Below are 23,969 nucleotides of genomic sequence, written 5' to 3'. Positions count from 1 at the left end.
GATCAGTAGTCAGATCCGCAAATGTGCCGGGACCAGCTGGAGCTGTAATCCTACACTTAGCTAGATTCTGTTGATAGCTTAAAGAGGAGCTGTTAGGTATAAGGTCTCAGAGAAAATAAACACATATATCAGTAGCTAAAGATTGGCTGTACTTACATTACATATGCATTTCACTGTCCACGTTTGGATTTCACAGAATTTGTATATAGTATATGCAGAGATAGATGCTCCTGACAGCTCATGGCAGGCTCCATGTTTTTCTGTCAAATGTGTCGTCATGTCCTGCCTGCTTCCTGATCACAGATAAGCTTGTACTAAATAACACAGTGTGCAGTGAATATTAATGAGCCATGTGGCTAGGAACAATAGCTGACTCCTGCAGTGTAGTCTGCCCGAGATTTATCAGTGCTACGCGATTACAAGCTGCTGTAACGTCTCATTAGCAGCCGAGGGGAGAGCCCCAGAATGCTTTGCAGTATGGTATGCGGCTTGCGTCTTCTTAAGAATAACAGACTTGCTGATAAGCACACATCAAAGGTAACTGAGATTTTTATCTTCACTAATAGCTTTTGGGCTTCCTTCTAAACTGTTTAACACAGGAGAATAGAGGTTTAAATTAGCTTCTGCAGCCTGACAGTTACTCTTTAAAGTACTAGGTTGATTGTGATTATTTGTTATGACTTCTTGCTTGCCTGACTATCCTCCTGAACTCTGATCTTGCACCTCGATATTTCTGATTCTCTGTTGCCGAACCCCGGCTCGTTCCTAGACTCCGCCTCAGCCTCCTGATTCTGTACCTCGATATATCTGATACCCCGTTGCCGAACCCTGCCTGTACTTAGACTCCGCCTTTGTCTTCTGATCTTGTACTGTATCTGTCCGTGTGTGTACGACCTGGCTTGTCTGACCTCGAGAACCGACCTTACCATTAGAGGCGGTTCCTCGCTCTGTTAGCGACCCTTCGTCCTGAGGGTTACCTTCAGACAATCCTTCCTACTGTCAGTCTGACTCCTCCCGTCTTGGAGAGCTCAGGTCTGCGGAAGGAATCTGTGCAGTACTCCTTGCTGCACTGAGGCCTAGTCCTTGAAGTGTTACTGTTACACCAAACACTACACTCTACTCAGGTGAACAGAGGTTAGCTAGTATATTGGATTATCGGTGAGACTGCAGATCACTTATAATCTGGTATATATCTGTATTCCCAGTGATACTGCAGATCACCGGTAATCAGATCCTCTCTGTGCTTCACCGATCGTTACAGAACGCCAGACCCATAAACAGATGGACGCACGCGCTGACCCTCTGACTGTGCTTGCCACTTCGGTGGATACTATCCATCAAGCACTGGGCCAGCACAAAGCTTTAATTGATGCCCTAACAGGCTCTGTGCAAACCCTTCAGACGTCAGTTGATTCGGTGCGATCCCCTCCTAGTGATGACATACGGATGCCCGTACCAGACAAATTTTCCGGTCACAAGTCTGACTTCCGGAATTTTAAGAGTAGAGTGTTGTCATATTTCGAGTTGAGACCCCGATCCTCGGGGACTGAGACCCAACGGGTCATTTTTATTAAAACCCTGTTAACTGGTGATTCCCAGTCTTGGGCATACAACCTGCCTCCCACAGATACAGCTCTGACCTCGGTAGAGGAATTTTTTAAGGCCATGGCAGTAATATATGATGACCCTGACCTGGCGGCAACTTCTGAGCGGAAGCTCAAACTGTTGCGACAAGGCAGAGGCTCGGTCGAGGATTATGCGGCAGAGTTTCGTAGGTGGTCAGTTACCGCCAGATTTGACACCTACGCTCTGATGGATTACTTTCTGTCTGGGTTGTCGGAGGAGGTCTCCGACCTAATGTTGACCTTACCCGAGCCCAAGACAGTCGATGAGGCCATCACATCGGCCATTCGAGTCGACCGACGGTTACGCCATCAGAGGCAGACTCGGGGTAGTCACCGTGTCAGGGTGACATCTTATGCGGCACCTTCCGCTGCACCCCTAGTAACGCCATCTCCATCTGGCTCACCTTCTCCGGCCTTGCCTTCACCCGAGCCAATGCAGATTGGTCGATCAAAACTGACCCAGGTGGAGCGAAGGCGGAGAATGACGGAACAACTGTGTCTATACTATGCAGAAGCAGGGCATAGGGTGCGAAACTGCCCTAACAAGTCGGGAAACGAGTTTGCCTAGGAGTAGTGGGGGGTGACACCCTAGGCACACAATTTTCACCCCTTAAAGAGAAAAAATTGCTTCTCCCCTGTACAATTACATGGGAGAACAAGTCTGTGGCCACTGAGGCTTTTATTGATTCTGGCTCAGCGGCGAATTTTATGAACTTTGAGTTTGCTCAGAAGTTGGGTATTCCCCTCACCCCTGTGAGATTCCCCATTCAGGTCACGGCAGTAGACAATTCCCCTCTGCAACGGAATCGTGCTCTGTCGCAGACTCCGGAGGTGTAGGTCACCATAGGGGTACTGCATGGGGAACAATTACCGTTTTTTGTGTTAAAAATGTCAACCTCCACTATTATCCTAGGCATGCCGTGGTTGCAAGTCCATTCACCTCAAATAGACTAGGCCACAGGTCAGTTAACCACCTGGTCACCTCGTTGTTTTCAACATTGTTTGGGAAAGTTGACATTGGGGCAAACCAGAATTCAGGTGGGAGGGGTATCAGACCAGTACTCTGAATATTCCGATGTGTTCTGTCCCAAGGCAGCTGACAAATTGCCCCCTTTCGATTGTCCCATCGATCTCCGTTCAGGTTGTGTACCCCCCCGGGGTCATTTGTACAATTTGTCAGGGCCCGAAAAATTGGCCATGCAGGATTACATCCGTGAAAACTTGGCCAAGGGTTTCATTCACCCGTCCCGGTCGCCTGCTGGGGCAGGTTTCTTTTTTGTTAAAAAGAAAGATGGAGGTCTGCGACCCTGCATTGATTACCGCGGCCTTAACAGAAATACAGTAAAAAATCGCTATCCGCTGCCGTTGATAGACGATTTGTTCACACAGATTATCGACGCCAAGATTTTTTCTAAACTAGATTTGCGGGGCGCGTACAACTTGATACGCATAAGAAAGGGCGATGAATGGAAAACGGCCTTTAATACACCAGACGGGCATTATGAGTACCTGGTGATGCCCTTCCGGCTATGTAATGCCCCGGCCGTTTTCCAGGAACTCATTAACGAGGTCTTCAGGGAGGTGTTGGGGAAATTCGTTCTAGTCTACCTAGGTCCTAGACGATATCCTTATCTTCTCCAACAACCTCTCTGAACATAGAAACCATGTGAGGTTTGTTTTGAATCAGTTAAGGTAGAACTCGTTATACGCAAAGCTTGAGAAGTGCATCTTCGAAGTAACATCTGTCGCGTTCTTAGGGTACATAATTTCCACCACGGGCCTGTCTATGGATCCTGCCAAGGTCTCCGCTGTGCTGGAGTGGCCACAGCCGGTTGGGTTGAAGTCCCTGCAGCGCTTTCTTGGCTTCGCCAACTATTATAGAAGGTTCATAAAGGGGTACTCCACGGTCATTTCTCCCCTTACCAGTCTCACTAAGAAAGGGGCAGATACCGCTCACTGGTCTCCTGAGGCTTTACATGCTTTTGCCACCCTGAAGGGCCTATTCTGTTCAGCACCCATCCTCAGACATGTGGATACGTCTTTCCCGTTCATTGTGGAGGTGGATGCCTCGGAGGTTGGGGTGGGGGCTGTGCTGTCTCAGCGGTCAGGCCTGCAGGGTAGAATGCACTCGTGTGCTTATTTCTCTCGTAGGTTCTCCCCTGCAGAGAAGAATTACGATATTGGCAACAGGGAGCTCCTGGCCATTAAATTGGCTTTCGAGGAATGGCGACATTGGTTAGAGGGAGCTGAGCATACCATCACGGTTTACACCGATCACAAAAACTTAGAGTACATCGAGGGGGCTAAGAGGTTGAGCCCTCGTCAGGCTCGATGGTCGTTATTCTTCTCTAGGTTCAGTTTCATTATTACGTACACCCCGGGTAGCAAGAATGTTAAGGCGGATGCTTTATCCAGATGCTTCGAGTCAGAGACAGCACAGCCCTCCGTTCCAGAGACCATTGTTCCCCAGAGGTTGATACTGGCAGCAACTGAAACTTGGGAGGATTGGAGGGAGACTTTGATTCCCTTTCAGCAGGACATCCCGGAAGGGAAGCCCGCAGGGGTTCTGTTCGTTCCTCTGCCGTTTCGCCTCCAGGTTTTAGAAATGTTCCAAGCGCATAAGAATGCAGGGCATCCTGGAGCATCTAGAACACAGGATCTGGTAGCCAGATGCGCCTGGTGGCCTTCTTTGGCAGCGGATTGCAAAGAATACGTGAGGGAGTGTGCGATATGTGCCAAGAGTAAACCCTCCCGGCTGGCACCTGTCGGTACCTTGCAGCCTTTGCCCACCCCGAGTGAGCCATGGACCCACCTGTCCATGGATTTTGTGGGTGAGCTTCCCAGATCTGACGGCATGGCAGTCATTTGGGTGATAGTTGACCGCTTTAGCAAAATGGCCCATTTTGTGCCATTGAAAGGACTCCCCTCGGCTCAGGAATTGGCCGAGTTATTCATCACTCATGTCTTCAGATTACACGGCATTCCTGAAGACATAGTCTCAGACAGGGGAGTCCAATTTGTCTCACGATTTTGGAAGGCTTTTTGCCAGCTTATGGGCATAAAGCTGTCATTCTCATCAGGCTATCATCCACAGACTAATGGCCAGACTGAGAGGATAAATCAGTCCTTAGAGCAGTTTTTGAGGTGTTATGCTGCAGAGGCGCAAGACGATTGGGTCAGATTCCTGCCCTTCGCAGAATTTGCTCAAAATAATTTAAAGAACTCGTCCTCCGTATTTTCTCCTTTTCAGGTAGTGACGGGGAGATCACCCAAATTCTCCCCCTTGCCAGTTGTCTCTTCTTCGTTTCCAACCCTGAAAGCCTGGCACAGGGCATTTAAAGACATCTGGGGGATGGTAAAGAGTAATCTGGAAAGGGCATTCCAGAGTCAAAAGGGTCAGGCTGACAAAAGACGCTCATTGGAGTGGAAGTTTCAGCCAGGAGACTTGGTCTGGGTGTCCACTCGTCACTTGACCCTGAGACAGCCCTCGGATAAACTGGGCCCCAGGTTTGTGGGTCCATTTTCAGTAGCCAGGAAGATCAACAATGTTACTTATTCCGTTGATCTTCCCGCCAGCATGCGTGGGGTAAGATCCTTCCACATATCTCTGCTTAAACCAGCAGTCCATGTGGGTCCCACTCCTCCTCCTCCTGTGGTGGTAGATGACCAACCTGAGTACGAGGTAGAAAAGATTTTAGATTCACGCCTTGTACAGAACTCGGTACAATATCTCGTGCTTTGGAAAGGATACGGCATTGAGGAAAGACAATGGGTACCAGGGATGCCGATGAGTTAAAAAGGGAGTTTCACACTTTACACCCAGAAAAACCTGGAAGGAGCTGTCCGGAGTCCACTTCTCGTGTACTGTGAGAAAACGCGGAAGAGCCGCCGCCATGAGCCAGCGGCAGGCGGCTATTTCCGCGCATAATGGCGCCACACACGGAGAAGCAGCCGCTTCCTCTCAGTATGAGGCGGCTGTCTCCGTGCAGGACTCAATGGAGCGCGGAGAAACCGCCGCGTCAGACGTGGCGGTTGGCGCGCATGCCCCCGCTGCGGAGATACCGCAGAGCGGGGCTGGTGTGGCTGGGACACGTAGTCCCTCTAGATTTAGAGTGACGCGCACGCGCGCACTCAGGCAGGGTTTATATGACAGCCAGAGGTAGTTAGCTGACCAGGCTGGTCAGCTGACTCTGGCTCCACCACTCATTGGTCCAGCACCGTGGGAGGTGCTGGAGAGGTACAGGTGCATATATACTGCTAGCTGGTCATTCCCCTGGTGTCTGGCGTTGCGATCACATATGTGGGAGCACCCAGATCCGTAGTCAGATCCGCAAGTGTGCCGGGACCAGCTGGAGCTGTAATCCTACACTTAGCCAGATTCTGTTGATAGCTTAAAGTACTAGGTTAATAATTGTGATTATCTGTTATGACTTCTTGCTTGCCTGACTATCCTCCTGAACTCTGATCTTGCACCTCGATATTTCTGATTCTCTGTTGCCGAACCCCGGCTCGTTCCTAGACTCCGCCTCAGCCTCCTGATTCTGTACCTCGATATATCTGATACCCCGTTGCCGAACCCTGCCTGTACTTAGACTCCGCCTTTGTCTTCTGATCTTGTACTGTATCTGTCCGTGTGTGTACGACCTGGCTTGTCTGACCTCGAGAACCGACCTTACCATTAGAGGCGGTTCCTCGCTCTGTTAGCGACCCTTCGTCCTGAGGGTTACCTTCAGACAATCCTTCCTACTGTCAGTCTGACTCCTCCCGTCTTGGAGAGCTCAGGTCTGCGGAAGGAATTTGTGCAGTACTCCTTGCTGCACTGAGGCCTAGTCCTTGAAGTGTTACTGTTACACCAAACACTACACTCTACTCAGGTGAACAGAGGTTAGCTAGTATATCGGATTATCGGTGATACTGCAGATCACTTATAATCTGGTATATATCTGTATTCCCAGTGATACTGCAGATCACCGGTAATCAGATCCTCTCTGTGCTTCACCGATCGTTACACTACCATAATTAAAACCCATGTATTTTATTCGCCCATTTGTCCCGGTTATTACACCATTTAAATTATGTCCCTATCACAATGTATGGCGCCGATATTTTATTTGGAAATAAAGGTGCATTTTTTTCATTTTTGCGTCCATCACTAATTACAAGCCCATAATTTTAAGTAACAGTAATATACCTTTTTGACATACATATTAAAATGTTCAGGCTCTAAGGTAACAATTTATGTATATATATATATATATTCTTTTTTACAACTTTTTTGTGTAATTATTGGAGAGTGTGGGGGGTAAGGGGTTAATTTTAAAAGTAAAAATAAATGGCTTTTAATGTTTTTTTTTTAAATGTAATTTTACTATTTGGCAACAAGATGTCCTCGCAGCTGTCTTCCGTATGCGTAGTTTTACTACGCATAACAGAAGCAATATATGGACGTGTAAGTATCGGCTTTATGAATGACGGAGCCGTCTTATTGACGGCGTCAATCATTCATACGGGGACTTCGATCAATGAATGGGAACTGTGTTCCCATTCATTGATCTCCGGCCTAACGGGTGGCAACGGGAGCGTGTGCGATCGGCCGTGGCAACTAGCGGGAGCAACATTTTGGACGTAGCAGCTAACGCCACATTCATTACCATGGTAATGCACATTACACCACACGTTACCATAGCAATGCACATTACACCACACGTTACCATGCGATGCACATTACACTACACGTTACCATAGCGATGCACATGGTGACCCTGTAATGCGTTTGGCAGTAATCGGCTGGTGCTCTCTTTTTGGGCTATGGTAAAATTGCCCTGCACCCCCTGTGCACCCCAACTTTACCGGAGTATAGTGCAACGGGCTCAAAGTGGCATAATCGACCCATTTCTGGGAAGATTCAAAATTCAAGGACTTTATTGTCATTGTGTAACACAACAAACTTGTTATTTTTCGGCTATAAGATGCACCTAAGTTTAGAAGGCAAAAACCAGGGGAAAAATATACTAAACCTGGTGCATCCATGGTCCAGGGGCGTCTTGTAGATTTTCTCCCCAAATTATTGAGTCCTCCCCTGTGTCCTGTTCTGCCCCCAATCGCCCCCCCCCCCCCCCCCGTTCCCTTCTTTGCTTTAGGCCTCTTTCACAGTGGGGCCTTGCGTTTGATGCAACGTTAAAGTCGCACAACGTGCCCCTAACGCAGCGCATGTAGGTTATGACAGTGGACGTTATTTTGCGCTGCGTTATGTGTCTCTTGGTGCGCAGCACTTTCTAAATATTGCTACACGTTACACACAACGCAACGTGTGCACCGTGAATGTCGCACAGACTTTGTATTGCTGTGCGTTACTCTGCATTATAATTTTTTGTAACGTGCGACTTTAACGTCCCGCTGTGAAAGAGACCTTAATGTTAAATTATAAAGGATTAGTATTTTAATTGAGTAAGGTAAAGTGGTAGTGGAGGAAGGTGAGTACATGTGTATTATCAGAGAGGTTGCAGGGAATACATATAAAATAGTCGCCAGGAGACTTGGGCGCAGGATACAGCCGATATTTGGCTTATCCTGCTCCTGCACAAGTCCCGGCGGTGTTAATTACTATTCCCCCTCCAGGTCCACGTGGATGGTGGGGAATGATGTAATGACACTGTTAAAAGTAACTTCAGCTACGTCTTCTGATGGCACCGAAGTTACTCACTGCGGTGGAACCGGCTGTGCCCAAATCTGCGCTGTAATTACAGCGCTCGTGTTGCAGGAGCCATGATGCTAGGGTCAGTTCACACCTGAAAAAAAGTACCCGTTCAGGATGTTTTTTAAGCTCCGTTTAAACACAGGAAGTGGATCCTATGTGAAAAATAGGATCCACTTCCACTTGCTCTAAAACACGGATCCTACACGGATTTGTGTGCCGCGGAACGCGAGACAGAACACAGTATCCCAACTTGGCACGTTTTCCCGGACCGGATGGGAAAATGTGTCCAATGAAAGCCTAGGAGAACTAGGCTAGTTGCCACATCCACGTCGCCCATTTTGCTGCCGCCTATCGCCACGGCTCAGTCCTGGTGGCTGGGGGATCTTCAGACCAATGGGAGTCCTTAACAGGGACAATCCTCATTGGTTCATGTTGGACCAATAAAAATTCTCCCTGTTGCTAGGGAGCATTGGTCTGCTGCAGCCTACGGAGAGCTTCATGTTTCTGCTGACCTCCAGGCTGTTGAAGGAACCGAGGGGGACAGGTAAGCGGCCATGAGAACGTGATCATCGCAGGAGCGGACGTGCGGACGCGGAACGGTCGGGTGTATTTGTTGCATGCGGATGCAGAATGGATGGTACACATGCGCCTTGCGGGTGCACTTACCTTTTCCGCTCTGCATCCGATCAAGTTTGAACCGACCCTAATTGAGCTTACTATATAATTCATGTTTGCATATTTGTATCTTGTTTTTCCACCAATGGTTTAAAGGGGCACTATAGTGAAAAATTTTAAAATTTTAAATATGTGCAAACATAGACAAATAAGAAGTACATTTTTACCAGAGTAAAATGAGCCATGTTGCTGTCACTTAGGGCCCTTTTCCACCAGCGCTGGCTGAATCGCAAAAACGCAAACCGCTAGCGATTTTACAATCGCTACGGTTTGCTTTTTAACATAGGAATCGCGGTAGGTCATTTCCACTACCGCGATTCGTTTTTGCCAGGAACGCGAACGCGCGGCGAAGCGATATTTGCCGCGATTTTGCTATGCAGTGCATAGCATAGCAAAATCGCGGCCGCGAACGTCGGGGAATCGCCGGTAATTGCGATTCATCAATCGCTAGCGTTCAGCGTGAACGCTAGCGATTGCTAGTGGAAAAGGGCCCTAACAGTCGGTAGTAGAAACAGGTTTTGGACTAGTCCATCTCTTCATAGGGGATTCTCAGGGATTTATTTTCAAAAGCACTTAGTGAATGGCAGTTGCTCTGTCCAACTGCCAAAAAACTGTAGCGAGCAGGGAGGCTGGCCAGCGTTATTGTATAAATCCTTTTTAGGGAATATCTTTATAAAGAATAAAAGCCTTGCTGAGAATCCCCTATGAGGAGATGGACTAGTCCAAAACCTGTCACTTATGTCAGATTTCTACAACCTACTGTAAGTGACAGCAACACAGGAGAAAAGTAATTTATGGCTCATTTTACTCTGTGAGAAACGTACTTCTTATTTGTATATGTTTGCACATATTTTACATTTTACAATTTTTTGCCGTAGTGCCCCTTTAATGTTTTCAAGTTAAAGCCTAAAAAGTATCATCGTTCATCCTCAAGTATTTGTAGAAATCTTCTGGGTTGTTCTCCTTTAAAGGAGAATTGTAGTGAGAACTATATGGAGGCTGCCATATTTATTTCCTTTTAAGCAATACCAGTTGCCTGGCAGCCCTGCTGGTCTATTTGGCTGCAGCAGTGTCTGAATAGCACCAGAAACAAGCATGCTGCTAATCTTGTCAGATCTGTCAAAATTGTCAGAAAAACCTGATCTGCTGCATGCTTGTTCAGGGGCCTATGGCTGAAAGTATTAGAGGCAGAGGATCAGCAGGATAGCCAGGTAACTGGTATTGCTTAAATGGAAATAAATATGGCAGCCTCCATATACCTCTCTCTACAGTTCTCCTTTAATTCTTGTAGAAGACTCACGTGAGAATACTCGTCTTTATTCTGCAACCAATTCTTTGCCCGCAGTCTTTTCGGTTTTGGTTACTCCTCGTTCAGTGGGGTCCACAGATAAAGTACAAAATCTATACGAACGTTCTTCTTATTACAGCCATTTCTTCTTCCTGTTCCGTCTAAAGAAAAAGTGCGGGAAATGCCGCAAACACGTCATTTCCGATCAAACAAAACATTTTGATCGAATTTCTTTTTTTACTTTTGATCATTTTTCCCGAAAAACTTTTTCTTCATATTTGATCGTTTTTCTTGGATTTTCTGAAAGATTGAACATTCGTGTACAGTATAGTACCTTGAAAATGATTCTAAACAGAATAATCAAATTCTCTCTTGAAATTTTTTTCTTTAATTGTACCATATATGGGCATCATTCTATGCTGAAAGATACGGTACTTTTCATAACAGCCTCATGGTGCATATAAGGAGCACAGTGATAGTAACAAAGGTAGAGATAGAGGAGTTATACAAGTATGCCAGGTACAGGGGCGGACTGACCATTCGGGCATTTAGGCACGGACCAAGGGCCCGTGGTCGGGGGGGGGGGCCCACCAGAGCACCCTAAGCAGGAGGGGAGGAGCGCAGCCAGTGAAAGGGGCGGTGTGCACAGCGTGGGGAAGGGTGGAGGTCTCACCTTGGGGCCCTCCTCCTGGCTCTCCCCTCCGGTATTTTTAAATCTCGGCGGCTAACAGCGGGCGGAGACTTACCGCCGTTCTTCCAGCCGCAAGGGACGCACTCGCTCTGCTTTGTGCCACTAGTCTGGTCCTCTAGTCTTTTTTCCAGAGTAAAATGAGCCATAAATTACTTTTCTCCTATGTTGCTGTCACTTACAGTAGGTAGTAGAAATCTGACAGAAGTGACAGGTTTTGGACTAGTCCATCTCTTCATAGGGGATTCTCAGCAAGGCTTTTATTCTTTATAAAGATATTCACTAAACAGGCTTTAAACAATGATGCTGGCCAGCCTCCCTGCTCGCTACACAGTTCTTTGACAGTTGGACAGAGCAACTGCCATTCACTAAGTGCTTTTGAAAATAAATAAATCCCTGAGAATCCCCTATGAAGAGATGGACTAGTCCAAAACCTGTCACTTCTGTCAGATTTCTACTACCTACTGTAAGTGACAGCAACATAGGAGAAAAGTAATTTATGGCTCATTTTACTCTGGGAGAAATGTACTACTTATTTGTATATGTTTGCACATCTATATATATAATAGAGTAAGTGCCTCAACCTTCAAGCAAGAAGAAGAAGTAGGCTTTCCATGAGAAAATGTATGCGTGCTCAAACACCAAGTTTAACCCTAGCAAATCTGGCCTAATTGGCAATTCATGAGGCAATGCTCATGCAAATATGCATTTGCTTTCGCATGCCAAACTATGCAGGGTCAAAAAACCAATACCGCAAAGCGGTCGCCCTGCGGGAATTAGTTCATGCTACATTAGCACTATCCAGGAGCGCCGCAGGCGGGATTCCCAATGCCCTCATACAACCAGGGGGAGCGCGGGGTCCCAGGCTCTCTCACTGCCTGGGAACCACAGAGGCACTCCGGGGGGGGGGGGGGAGAGTCTGGGTGGCGCAGACGACCCCCCCAAGCGTGGCCACCTCCCGCACCCACTTCCCAATATTAAAAACAGGCACTTACCTTAACATCCATTGCGTTCTGCTACATGCGCATTCATTTTCTCATGGAAAGCATTTTTTTGCAGTTGTATCCTTTGGAGGCAGGTGGTGGATGGCTTGCTCTGGTGGTGTGAGCCCTGGAGTGAGTTGTCTGCGTCTGTCTTCCCCCCCTCTGGAGTGCTGTATGTGAGCCAGCCCTGAGCTCTAAAGCTCGGGGTGACCCATGCTTTACTCCTTTCTCATGTGGTGCCCCCAAGTTAATGCGCATGTAGCAGGACGCAATGGACGTTAAGGTAAGTGCCTGTTTTTAATATTGGGAGGTGGGTGCGGACGGCTCTCCCCAGCGCTGGCCACGCTTGGGGGGTCACCTGCGCCACCCAGCCTCCCCCTCCGGGGTGCCGCTGTGGTTCCCAGGCGGTGAGAGAGCCTAGGACCCCGTGGTCCCCCCGGTTGTATGAGGGCATTGGGAAGCCTCCCCGTGGCGCTCCTGGATAGTGCTAATGTAACATGAACTAATTCCTGTAGGGTGATCGCTTTGCGGTATTGTTTTTTTTTTTACCCTGCATAGTTTGGCATGTGAAAGCAAATGCATATTTGCATGAGCATTGCCTCATCATGAATAGCCAATTAGGCCAGATTTAGTAAGCCAGACTTGCTAGGGTTAAACTTGGTGTTTGAGCATGCATACATTTTCTCATGGAAAGTACTTCTTCTTCTTGCTTCAAGGTTGAGGCACGTACTCTATTAGATAGATAGATAGATAGATGCGGCGTATGCTACGACGTGGGTCGGTTGGTATTTTAAATGTTAAAACTTTTCGCCATAGTGCCCCTTTAATCACCGGGTGTGTGATCCATGCAGCGTGCTCACGAAGTCAAGCAGAAAGACAGTTGCATCACCAACACAAGTAAATAAATAAATCTGGGAACTGCTGAGCGTACTGACCTTTTATTCATAAACCCATCCAAAGGTGTTGCATCAGTGCGTGGGACAAGAGAGTGGGTAGTAAAGGTGAGTGGTGGCCTGACGACCGTTTCACGCCGTCCACATTTCTACATCGGCCTGAAGAGATGATTTACCTCTCTTTAACTATCTTAACTACGGTGACCATACGTCCCGCTTTACCCGGGACGCGTCCCGCCTTCGGGGGGCGCTGTCCCAGGCTGCATGAGGTCCCGGGAAACGTCCCGCTTTTAGCAGCGGGACGTCCCGGCCTCGGGACTCTGGCCACCGTACAATGAACTAGCCGCAGCGTCTACTAGACGCTGCGCTAGTTCATTCCCCGCAGCCCCGCTCCAGCCTGCAATGTTCTCCTCCGGCAGGCACAGGCAGAGCAGGGCTACGGGAAGATGGCGTCCAGAGGCGGAGCCCTGTATTGGAGACTATTTGTCTCCAGTACAGGGCTCCGCCTCCGGACGCCATCTTGCCGTAGCCCTGCTCTGCCTGTGAGAGGCTGAGCGGGAGATTGAACATCGTCCAGGCCAGGGGGAGCTGCACCTGAGGCACCAGAGGCCGGCTGCGTGAGGGGACGTCTTTTGCCAGGTGAGTAAATGCCTTTTCTTGCAGGTGAAGTGTTTGGCCGCATTGCGTGTATTTTGTACTGACATGTTTGCCCGCAGTGCATTTATCTTGTACTGACATGTTTGGCCGCATTGCGTGTATTTTGTACTGACATGTTTGCCCGCAGTGCGTTTATCTTGTACTGACATGTTTGCCCGCAGTGCGTTTATCTTGTACTGACATGTTTGCCCGCAGTGCGTTTATCTTGTACTGACATGTTTGCCCGCAGTGCGTTTATCTTGTACTGACATGTTTGCCCGCAGTGCGTTTATCTTGTACTGACATGTTTGCCCGCAGTGCGTTTATCTTGTACTGACATGTTTGCCCGCAGTGCGTTTATCTTGTACTGACATGTTTGCCCACAGTGCGTTTATCTTGTACTGACATGTTTGCCCGCAGTGCGTTTATTTTGTACTGACATGTTAGCCCGCAGTGCGTTTATCTTGTACTGACATGTTTGCCCGCAGTGCGTTTATTTTGTACTGACATGTTAGCCCCCATTGCGTTTATTTTATGCTGACAAGTTTGCCCGCAATGCGATTATTTTGTGCTGAAATGTTGCCCATTGCGTTTATTTTGTGGTGTCTGGGGTAACTGTTGCTGCATTTATTATTTAATGGTCATAGTTGGCTATGTTTGCTGCTTTGCAGTTATGGCATACTATTAAATAGCATCACACAGTTTCTGCACACCTATGATGTGAATCCACGTTTGACCACATCACGGCGTAAACACTGCTTTCTTATGCCTCGCTGTTGCATCATTCTGTTAGCTCCGCCCATAGAATGTCATGCCCATGCCCATTTTTCGCGCGCGCTGCAGACACCAAATGTTGCGGCGCGCGCAGCGCGCCGGACCCCTTTTTCCGCGCTGCAGCCCCCCCCCAATTCACCCCGTCCCAGGTTGAGCCTACAAAAATCTGGTCACTCTATCTTAACTCATTATTTATCTCCCCTTATCTGACTTACCTCATTTTCTAGGTGCCTCCATAGCAGCACACTGAAGGGTTAGCCCCCTCCCCCCCCCCCCCCCCCAAATTCCATAGGACAAATTAACTATAAAGTTACTCATCACATACATGGCCCTAGTCGCTTTTTCTTTTTCCTCCCTCAGGACAGTTTATAAATGAGTTGCTTTTGGGCTCTTTTCTTCTTAATACACGTCCACCCAGGTTTATGCCTTTCCTGCGTGCACTCACTGCTAAATGTAGCTCTATCGGTGAGCTTAGTCTGCCTGTACTGAGCTACAATGCAGTGGCATACCAGTGCATTTCACACCCAGTGCTGATTATTTACAGACACCACACCACCCCCTATATATACACATCATAAAATTATGGTAGACTATGACTATGGTAGGATTAGACTGTGAGCTCCTCTGAGGACAGTCAGTGACATGACTATGTACTATGTAATGTGCTGCAGGAGATGTCAGTGCTATATAAATACATAATAATAATATGGTAGGACATTAGACTATGACTATAGTAGGATTAGACTGTGAGCTCCTCTGAGGACAGCCAGTGACATGACTATGTACCCTGTAATGTGCTGCAGGAGATGTCAGTGCTATATAAATACATAATAATAATAATAATAATAATAGTAATAATATGGTAGGACATTAGACTATGACTATGGTAGGATTAGATTGTGAGCTCCTCTGAGGACAGTCAGTGACATGACTATGTACTCTGTAATGTGCTGCAGGAGATGTCAGTGCTATATAAATACATAATAATAATATGGTAGGACATTAGACTATGACTATGGTAGGATTAGATTGTGAGCTCCTCTGAGGACAGTCAGTGACATGACTATGCACTCTGTAATGTGCTGCAGGAGATGTCAGTGCTATATAAATACATAATAATAATATGGCAGGATATTACACTATGACTATGGTAGGATTAGATTGTGAGCTCCTCTGAGGACAGTCAGTGACATGACTATGTACTCTGTAATGTGCTGCAGAAGATGTCAGTGCTATATAAATACATAATAATAATTATATGGTAGGGCATTAGACTATGACTATGGTAGGATTAGAGTGTGAGCCCCTCTGAGGACAGTCAGTGACATGACTATGTACTCTGTAATGTGCTGCAGGAGATGTCAGTGCTATATAAATACATAATAATAATATGGTAGGACATTAGACTATGACTATGGTAGGATTAGAGTGTGAGCTCCTCTGAGGGCAGGCAGTGACATGACTATGTACTCTGTAATGTGCTGCAGAAGATGTCAGTGCTATATAAATACATAATAATAATTATATGGTAGGGCATTAGACTATGACTATGGTAGGATTAGAGTGTGAGCCCCTCTGAGGACAGTCAGTGACATGACTATGTACTCTGTAATGTGCTGCAGGAGATGTCAGTGCTATATAAATACATAATAATAATATGGTAGGACATTAGACTATGACTATGGTAGTATTAGAGTGTGAGCCCCTCTGAGGACAGTCAGTGACATGACTATGTACTCTGTAATGTGCTGCAGGAGATGTCTGTGCTATATAAATACATAATAATAATATGGTAGGACATTAGGCTATGACTATGGTAGGATTAGATTGTGAGCTCCTCTGAGGACAGTCAGTGACATCAGTGACATGACTATGCACTCTGTAATGTGCTGCAGAAGATGTCAGTGCTATATAAATACATAACAATAATATCGTAGGACATTAGGTTATGACTATGGTAGGATTAGATTGTGAGCTCCTCTGAGGACAGTCAGTGACATCAGTGACATGACTATGCACTCTGTAATGTGCTGCAGAAGATGTCAGTGCTATATAAATACATAACAATAATATCGTAGGACATTAGGTTATGACTATGGTAGGATTAGATTGTGAGCTCCTCTGAGGACAGTCAGTGACATAACTATGCACTCTGTAATGTGCTGCAGAAGATGTAAGAGCTATATAAATACATAATAATACCATGGTAGGATATTAGACTATGACTATGGTAGGATTATAGTGTGAGCTCCTCTGAGGACAGTCAGTGACATGACTATGCACTCTGTAATGTGCTGCAGAAGATGTCAGTGCTATATAAATACATAACAATAATATCGTAGGACATTAGGTTATGACTATGGTAGGATTAGATTGTGAGCTCCTCTGAGGACAGTCAGTGACATCAGTGACATGACTATGCACTCTGTAATGTGCTGCAGAAGATGTCAGTGCTATATAAATACATAACAATAATATCGTAGGACATTAGGTTATGACTATGGTAGGATTAGATTGTGAGCTCCTCTGAGGACAGTCAGTGACATAACTATGCACTCTGTAATGTGCTGCAGAAGATGTAAGAGCTATATAAATACATAATAATACCATGGTAGGATATTAGACTATGACTATGGTAGGATTATAGTGTGAGCTCCTCTGAGGACAGTCAGTGACATAACTATGCACTCTGTAATGTGCTGCAGAAGATGTAAGAGCTATATAAATACATAATAATACCATGGTAGGATATTAGACTATGACTATGGTAGGATTATAGTGTGAGCTCCTCTGAGGACAGTCAGTGACATAACTATGCACTCTGTAATGTGCTGCAGGAGATGTCAGTGCTATATAAATACATAACAATAATATGGTAGGACATTAGGCTATGACTATGGTAGGATTAGATTGTGAGCTCCTCTGAGGACAGTCAGTGACATCAGTGACATGACTATGCACTCTGTAATGTGCTGCAGAAGATGTAAGAGCTATATAAATACATAATAATAATATGGTAGGATATTAGACTATGACTATGGTAGGATTAGAGTGTGAGCTCCTCTGAGGACAGTCAGTGACATAACTATGCACTCTGTAATGTGCTGCAGAAGATGTAAGAGCTATATAAATACATAATAATAATATGGTAGGGCATTAGACTATGGCTATAGTAGGATTAGACTGTGAGCTCCTCTGAGGACAGCCAGTGACATGACTATGTACTCTGTAATGTGCTGCAGAAGATGTCAGTGCTATATAAATACATAATAATAATATGGAAGGACATTAGACTATGACTATGGTAGTATTAGAGTGTGAGCCCCTCTGAGGACAGTCAGTGACATGACTATGTACTCTGTAATGTGCTGCAGGAGATGTCTGTGCTATATAAATACATATTAATAATATGGTAGGACATTAGGCTATGACTATGGTAGGATTAGATTGTGAGCTCCTCTGAGGACAGTCAGTGACATCAGTGACATGACTATGCACTCTGTAATGTGCTGCAGAAGATGTCAGTGCTATATAAATACATAACAATAATATCGTAGGACATTAGGTTATGACTATGGTAGGATTAGATTGTGAGCTCCTCTGAGGACAGTCAGTGACATCAGTGACATGACTATGCACTCTGTAATGTGCTGCAGAAGATGTCAGTGCTATATAAATACATAACAATAATATCGTAGGACATTAGGTTATGACTATGGTAGGATTAGATTGTGAGCTCCTCTGAGGACAGTCAGTGACATAACTATGCACTCTGTAATGTGCTGCAGAAGATGTAAGAGCTATATAAATACATAATAATACCATGGTAGGATATTAGACTATGACTATGGTAGGATTATAGTGTGAGCTCCTCTGAGGACAGTCAGTGACATAACTATGCACTCTGTAATGTGCTGCAGAAGATGTCAGTGCTATATAAATACATAACAATAATATGGTAGGACATTAGGCTATGACTATGGTAGGATTAGATTGTGAGCTCCTCTGAGGACAGTCAGTGACATCAGTGACATGACTATGCACTCTGTAATGTGCTGCAGAAGATGTAAGAGCTATATAAATACATAATAATAATATGGTAGGATATTAGACTATGACTATGGTAGGATTAGAGTGTGAGCTCCTCTGAGGACAGTCAGTGACATAACTATGCACTCTGTAATGTGCTGCAGAAGATGTAAGAGCTATATAAATACATAATAATAATATGGTAGGGCATTAGACTATGGCTATAGTAGGATTAGACTGTGAGCTCCTCTGAGGACAGCCAGTGACATGACTATGTACTCTGTAATGTGCTGCAGAAGATGTCAGTGCTATATAAATACATAATAATAATATGGAAGGACATTAGACTATGACTATGGTAGTATTAGAGTGTGAGCCCCTCTGAGGACAGTCAGTGACATGACTATGTACTCTGTAATGTGCTGCAGGAGATGTCTGTGCTATATAAATACATAATAATAATATGGTAGGACATTAGGCTATGACTATGGTAGGATTAGATTGTGAGCTCCTCTGAGGACAGTCAGTGACATCAGTGACATGGCTATGCACTCTGTAATGTGCTGCAGAAGATGTCAGTGCTATATAAATACATAACAATAATATCGTAGGACATTAGGTTATGACTATGGTAGGATTAGATTGTGAGCTCCTCTGAGGACAGTTAGTGACATCAGTGACATGACTATGCACTCTGTAATGTGCTGCAGAAGATGTCAGTGCTATATAAATACATAACAATAATATCGTAGGACATTAGGTTATGACTATGGTAGGATTAGATTGTGAGCTCCTCTGAGGACAGTCAGTGACATAACTATGCACTCTGTAATGTGCTGCAGAAGATGTAAGAGCTATATAAATACATAATAATAATATGGTAGGATATTAGACTATGACTATGGTAGGATTAGAGTGTGAGCTCCTCTGAGGACAGTCAGTGACATAACTATGCACTCTGTAATGTGCTGCAGAAGATGTCAGTGCTATATAAATACATAACAATAATATGGTAGGACATTAGGCTATGACTATGGTAGGATTAGATTGTGAGCTCCTCTGAGGACAGTCAGTGACATCAGTGACATGACTATGCACTCTGTAATGTGCTGCAGAAGATGTCAGTGCTATATAAATACATAACAATAATATCGTAGGACATTAGGTTATGACTATGGTAGGATTAGATTGTGAGCTCCTCTGAGGACAGTCAGTGACAAAACTATGCACTCTGTAATGTGCTGCAGAAGATGTAAGAGCTATATAAATACATAATAATAATATGGTAGGATATTAGACTATGACTATGGTAGGATTAGAGTGTGAGCTCCTCTGAGGACAGTCAGTGACATAACTATGCACTCTGTAATGTGCTGCAGAAGATGTAAGAGCTATATAAATACATAATAATAATATGGTAGGGCATTAGACTATGGCTATAGTAGGATTAGACTGTGAGCTCCTCTGAGGACAGCCAGTGACATGACTATGTACTCTGTAATGTGCTGCAGAAGATGTCAGTGCTATATAAATACATAACAATAATATGGTAGGACATTAGGCTATGACTATGGTAGGATTAGATTGTGAGCTCCTCTGAGGACAGTCAGTGACATGACTATGTACTCTGTGCAGTGCTGCAGGAGATGTCAGTGCTATATAAATACATAATAATAATATGGTAGGACATTAGACTATGACTATGGTAGGATTAGAGTGTGAGCTCCTCTGAGGACAGTCAGTGTCATGACTATGTGCTCTGTAATATGCTGCAGAAGGTGTCAGTGCTATATAAATACATAATAATAATATGGAAGGACATTAGACTATGACTATGGTAGTATTAGAGTGTGAGCCCCTCTGAGGACAGTCAGTGACATGACTATGTACTCTGTAATGTGCTGCAGGAGATGTCTGTGCTATATAAATACATAATAATAATATGGTAGGACATTAGGCTATGACTATGGTAGGATTAGATTGTGAGCTCCTCTGAGGACAGTCAGTGACATCAGTGACATGACTATGCACTCTGTAATGTGCTGCAGAAGATGTCAGTGCTATATAAATACATAACAATAATATCGTAGGACATTAGGTTATGACTATGGTAGGATTAGATTGTGAGCTCCTCTAAGGACAGTTAGTGACATCAGTGACATGACTATGCACTCTGTAATGTGCTGCAGAAGATGTCAGTGCTATATAAATACATAACAATAATATCGTAGGACATTAGGTTATGACTATGGTAGGATTAGATTGTGAGCTCCTCTGAGGACAGTCAGTGACATAACTATGCACTCTGTAATGTGCTGCAGAAGATGTAAGAGCTATATAAATACATAATAATAATATGGTAGGATATTAGACTATGACTATGGTAGGATTAGAGTGTGAGCTCCTCTGAGGACAGTCAGTGACATAACTATGCACTCTGTAATGTGCTGCAGAAGATGTCAGTGCTATATAAATACATAACAATAATATGGTAGTACATTAGGCTATGACTATAGTAGGATTAGATTGTGAGCTCCTCTGAGGACAGTCAGTGACATCAGTGACATGACTATGCACTCTGTAATGTGCTGCAGAAGATGTCAGTGCTATATAAATACATAACAATAATATCGCAGGACATTCAGTGACATCAGTGACATGACTATGTACTCTGTAATGTGCTGCAGAAGATGTCAGTGCTATATAAATACATAATAATAATATGGTAGGAAATTAGACTATGGCTATGGTAGGATTAGATTGTGAGCTCCTCTGAGGACAGTCAGTGACATGACTATGTACTCTGTAATGTGCTGCAGAAGATGTCAGTGCTATATAAATATCAAACAAGCAAAAAAGGAAAGAGCCCACTAATAACAGCACCAAACCAATCCAAAATATTTCTATGTATATATATATATACTTTATTGACAATTGATAAACAAAGTATTAAAATCAATTAAAAATCACCCAAAGTGATTACAGCGGTACACATAGGGGTCACCAAGGTTATATTATATTGTATTACCTCTCAAAAAGCCTCAAATTTATGCCAATCATACAATCAAAAATATCATATTATACAAAGTCAAAAAGAGTCCACACCACTGAAGGTATTGTATAATCCTAATAATTTTATAAATATATAACTGTATATGTATGTTTCTATATTGCACACAATCCAATTTCCATCAAAATATTGATTGAAAAACCAGCATGTGAAGTAATAATAAATAAATAAATGAATAACAAGGTGTAGTGAATCGTACTCTGAATAGAGTTATTGCACATGAGTATAACAATCCTAGAGGGGGACAGTCCTAAGACACCCGAAGAAATAAGCGTGCAGACAGTGAAGGCAGGAATCAAGACTTACGTGGCAGAGGCTGGAGGAATAGGTGGGCACCGCTCTGCGCCTTAATGCATCTCGCGGGCTCTACCCGCTTCAGGAAGAGGCAACATAGGAAGTGCGTACAACGCTTTGAAAATCACACCAGAAACAAGCGTGCAGCTAATCTTGTCAGATCTGACAATAATGTCAGAAACACCTGATCTGCTGCATGCTTGTTCAGGGGCTATGGCTAAAGGTATTAGAGGCAGAGAATCAGCAAGACAGCCAGGCAATGTGCATTGTTGAAAAAGGAAATAAATATGGCAGCCTCCATATACCTCTTGCTTCAGTTGCCCTTTAAAGGATACCCCAACTGAAATGTGACATAATGAGATAGACATGGGTATGTACAGTGCCTAGCACACAGATAACTATGCTGTGTTCCTTTTTTTTCTTTCTCTGCCTGAAAGAGTTAAATATCAGGTATGTAAGTGGCTGACTCAGTCCTGACTCAGACAGGAAGTGACTACAGTGTGACCCTCACTGATAAGAAATTCCCCTTTTTTACCTCTTTCTTGCTCTCAGAAGCCATTTTCTGCTAGGAAAGTGTGTTATAGTTGGAATTTCTTATCAGTGAGGGTCACACTGTAGTCACTTCCTGTCTGAGTCAGGACTGAGTCAGCCACTTACATACCTGATATTTACCTCTTTCAGGCAGAGAAAGAAAAAAAGGAACACAGCCTGGTTATTTGTGTGCTAGGCACTGTACATACACATGTCTATCTCATCATGTCACATGTCAGTTGTGGTATCCTTTAAGTTATATAAGGTAGCCAATGTAATAATTATATATACTGTATATAGTTTGACAATCAAACACGGTATATGCGATTATTTGCGAAATGTTTGCACTCCAGGAGGGATATACCCTTTGTTATGTTTCAACAGCCGTTCTGTTCATCATTTTATGTTTTTATTGCTCTTCTGCTGTTAAATATATTATAAATATTATTGATAATCACTGTGGTTCTGGTTCTGTTGAAAATAACTCTTAGGCCTGGAACCCGCTACTAGTGCTTCTCAAATCCGGAACCGGGAGATACCCGGATAGTTGCTATCCTGATATCTCCCAGTAAACTTGTGCTCGGTGGGCGGGGGGGGGGGGGTCAATCTTACCTGTCTGACGTCTTCTTTGTCCGTCCCTCGGTGCCTCCCACGATGCGCTCCACGCGCATCACGTGACTACAAACGCTTCCTCCTTCCGGGTTGAAGGACGAATCACGTGACCTCCACTTGGAGCGCATCGTGGGAGGTGCCGAGGGACGGACGAAGAAGATGTCAGACAGGTAAGATTGAACACACCGATTTACTGGGAAATATCCGGATAGAACTATCCGGATGTTTCCCGGTTCCGGATTTGAGCAGCACTGCCCACTACAAATCGCAAATCACAAGCGCATTCGCTAGCATTTTAAATGAGCGATTTGTAAGCAATTTCCGGTGTTTTTGGTAGCGATTTTAAAAAGTGTAAGCTTTTTGCCAGCGATTGTGATAGCGATTTGCGATTTTAATTCTGATTGGTCCTTGTAATTAATTTTAATTTTTATTTACAGTTTGCAGTAATATAAAATCACGCACAAATCACTATATGTAGCGATCAGGGGCGTAACAATAGACCCTGCAAGGGTTGCACCTGCAGGGGGGCCCAAAAGCTGCAGGGGGCCCCGTGGGGGGATAAGTTTATTTTCCTTGTCCTGAGAGACTGACAACTAAGGGCATGGAGAGAAAAAGCTTTCTGCTCTCTGCACAATTGTTGTAATGACTGCATCTGCTCAGCCACTGATAAGGAATCATACAAAGTTTTGCAGACAAAGATTTGTAGGCAGTCCCTATTTAGTGTGCACCAGGGTATTGTGTACAAAGGCCTGCCCCCAGCATCTCCACCCCCTTCCCATGTGCTGTGTACTGTAGTGATGCTGGAGAAGTCTGCAGAGCCCCGCCCCCAGCATCTCCACCCCCTCCCCATGTGCTGTATACTGTAGTGATGCTGGAGAAGTCTGCAGAGCCCCGCCCCCAGCATCTCCACCCCCTCCCCAAGTGCTGTGTACTGTAGTGATGCTGGAGGAGTCTGCAGAGCCCCGCCCCCAGCATCTCCACCCCCTCCCCATGTGCTGTATACTGTAATGATGCTGGAGGAGTCTGCAGAGCCCCGCCCCCAGCCTCTCCATCCCTCCCCAAGTGCTGTGTACTGTAGTGATGCTGGAGGAGTCTGCAGAGCCAGTTCTCCTCCATCAGAGATGGACAGAGTGAGTGTAATAAGCTGAGGCTGGGAGCACACTCTGTATGCGTT

At 45.0% G+C, this 23,969-nt stretch overlaps 1 protein-coding gene across 4 annotated transcripts in view; it reads left to right on the top strand.

Annotated features, from left to right (window-relative positions):
* Positions 1-23,969, top strand: part of LOC137537712 (phosphatidylcholine-sterol acyltransferase-like) — a 71,099-nt gene that overhangs the window by 25,073 nt on the left and 22,057 nt on the right. Inside the window, exon 1 of one of the 4 annotated variants that reach the window (XM_068259651.1) lies at positions 8,810-8,866. The exons of 1 other annotated variant lie outside the window; for it this stretch is intronic. In XM_068259651.1, the coding sequence (XP_068115752.1) occupies positions 8,821-8,866 (46 nt within the window). In that variant the 5' untranslated portion in view covers positions 8,810-8,820. Of the gene's footprint in view, positions 1-8,809; positions 8,867-9,620; positions 9,785-23,969 lie in introns of those variants that run through there. 2 more of the 4 variants (XM_068259653.1, XM_068259652.1) reach the window with 2 other exon arrangements.

The sequence above is a fragment of the Hyperolius riggenbachi genome, chromosome 11, assembly GCF_040937935.1.
Source record: "Hyperolius riggenbachi isolate aHypRig1 chromosome 11, aHypRig1.pri, whole genome shotgun sequence".
Classification (NCBI taxonomy): domain Eukaryota; kingdom Metazoa; phylum Chordata; class Amphibia; order Anura; family Hyperoliidae; genus Hyperolius; species Hyperolius riggenbachi.
This window is presented reverse-complemented; position numbering and strand designations above follow the sequence as displayed.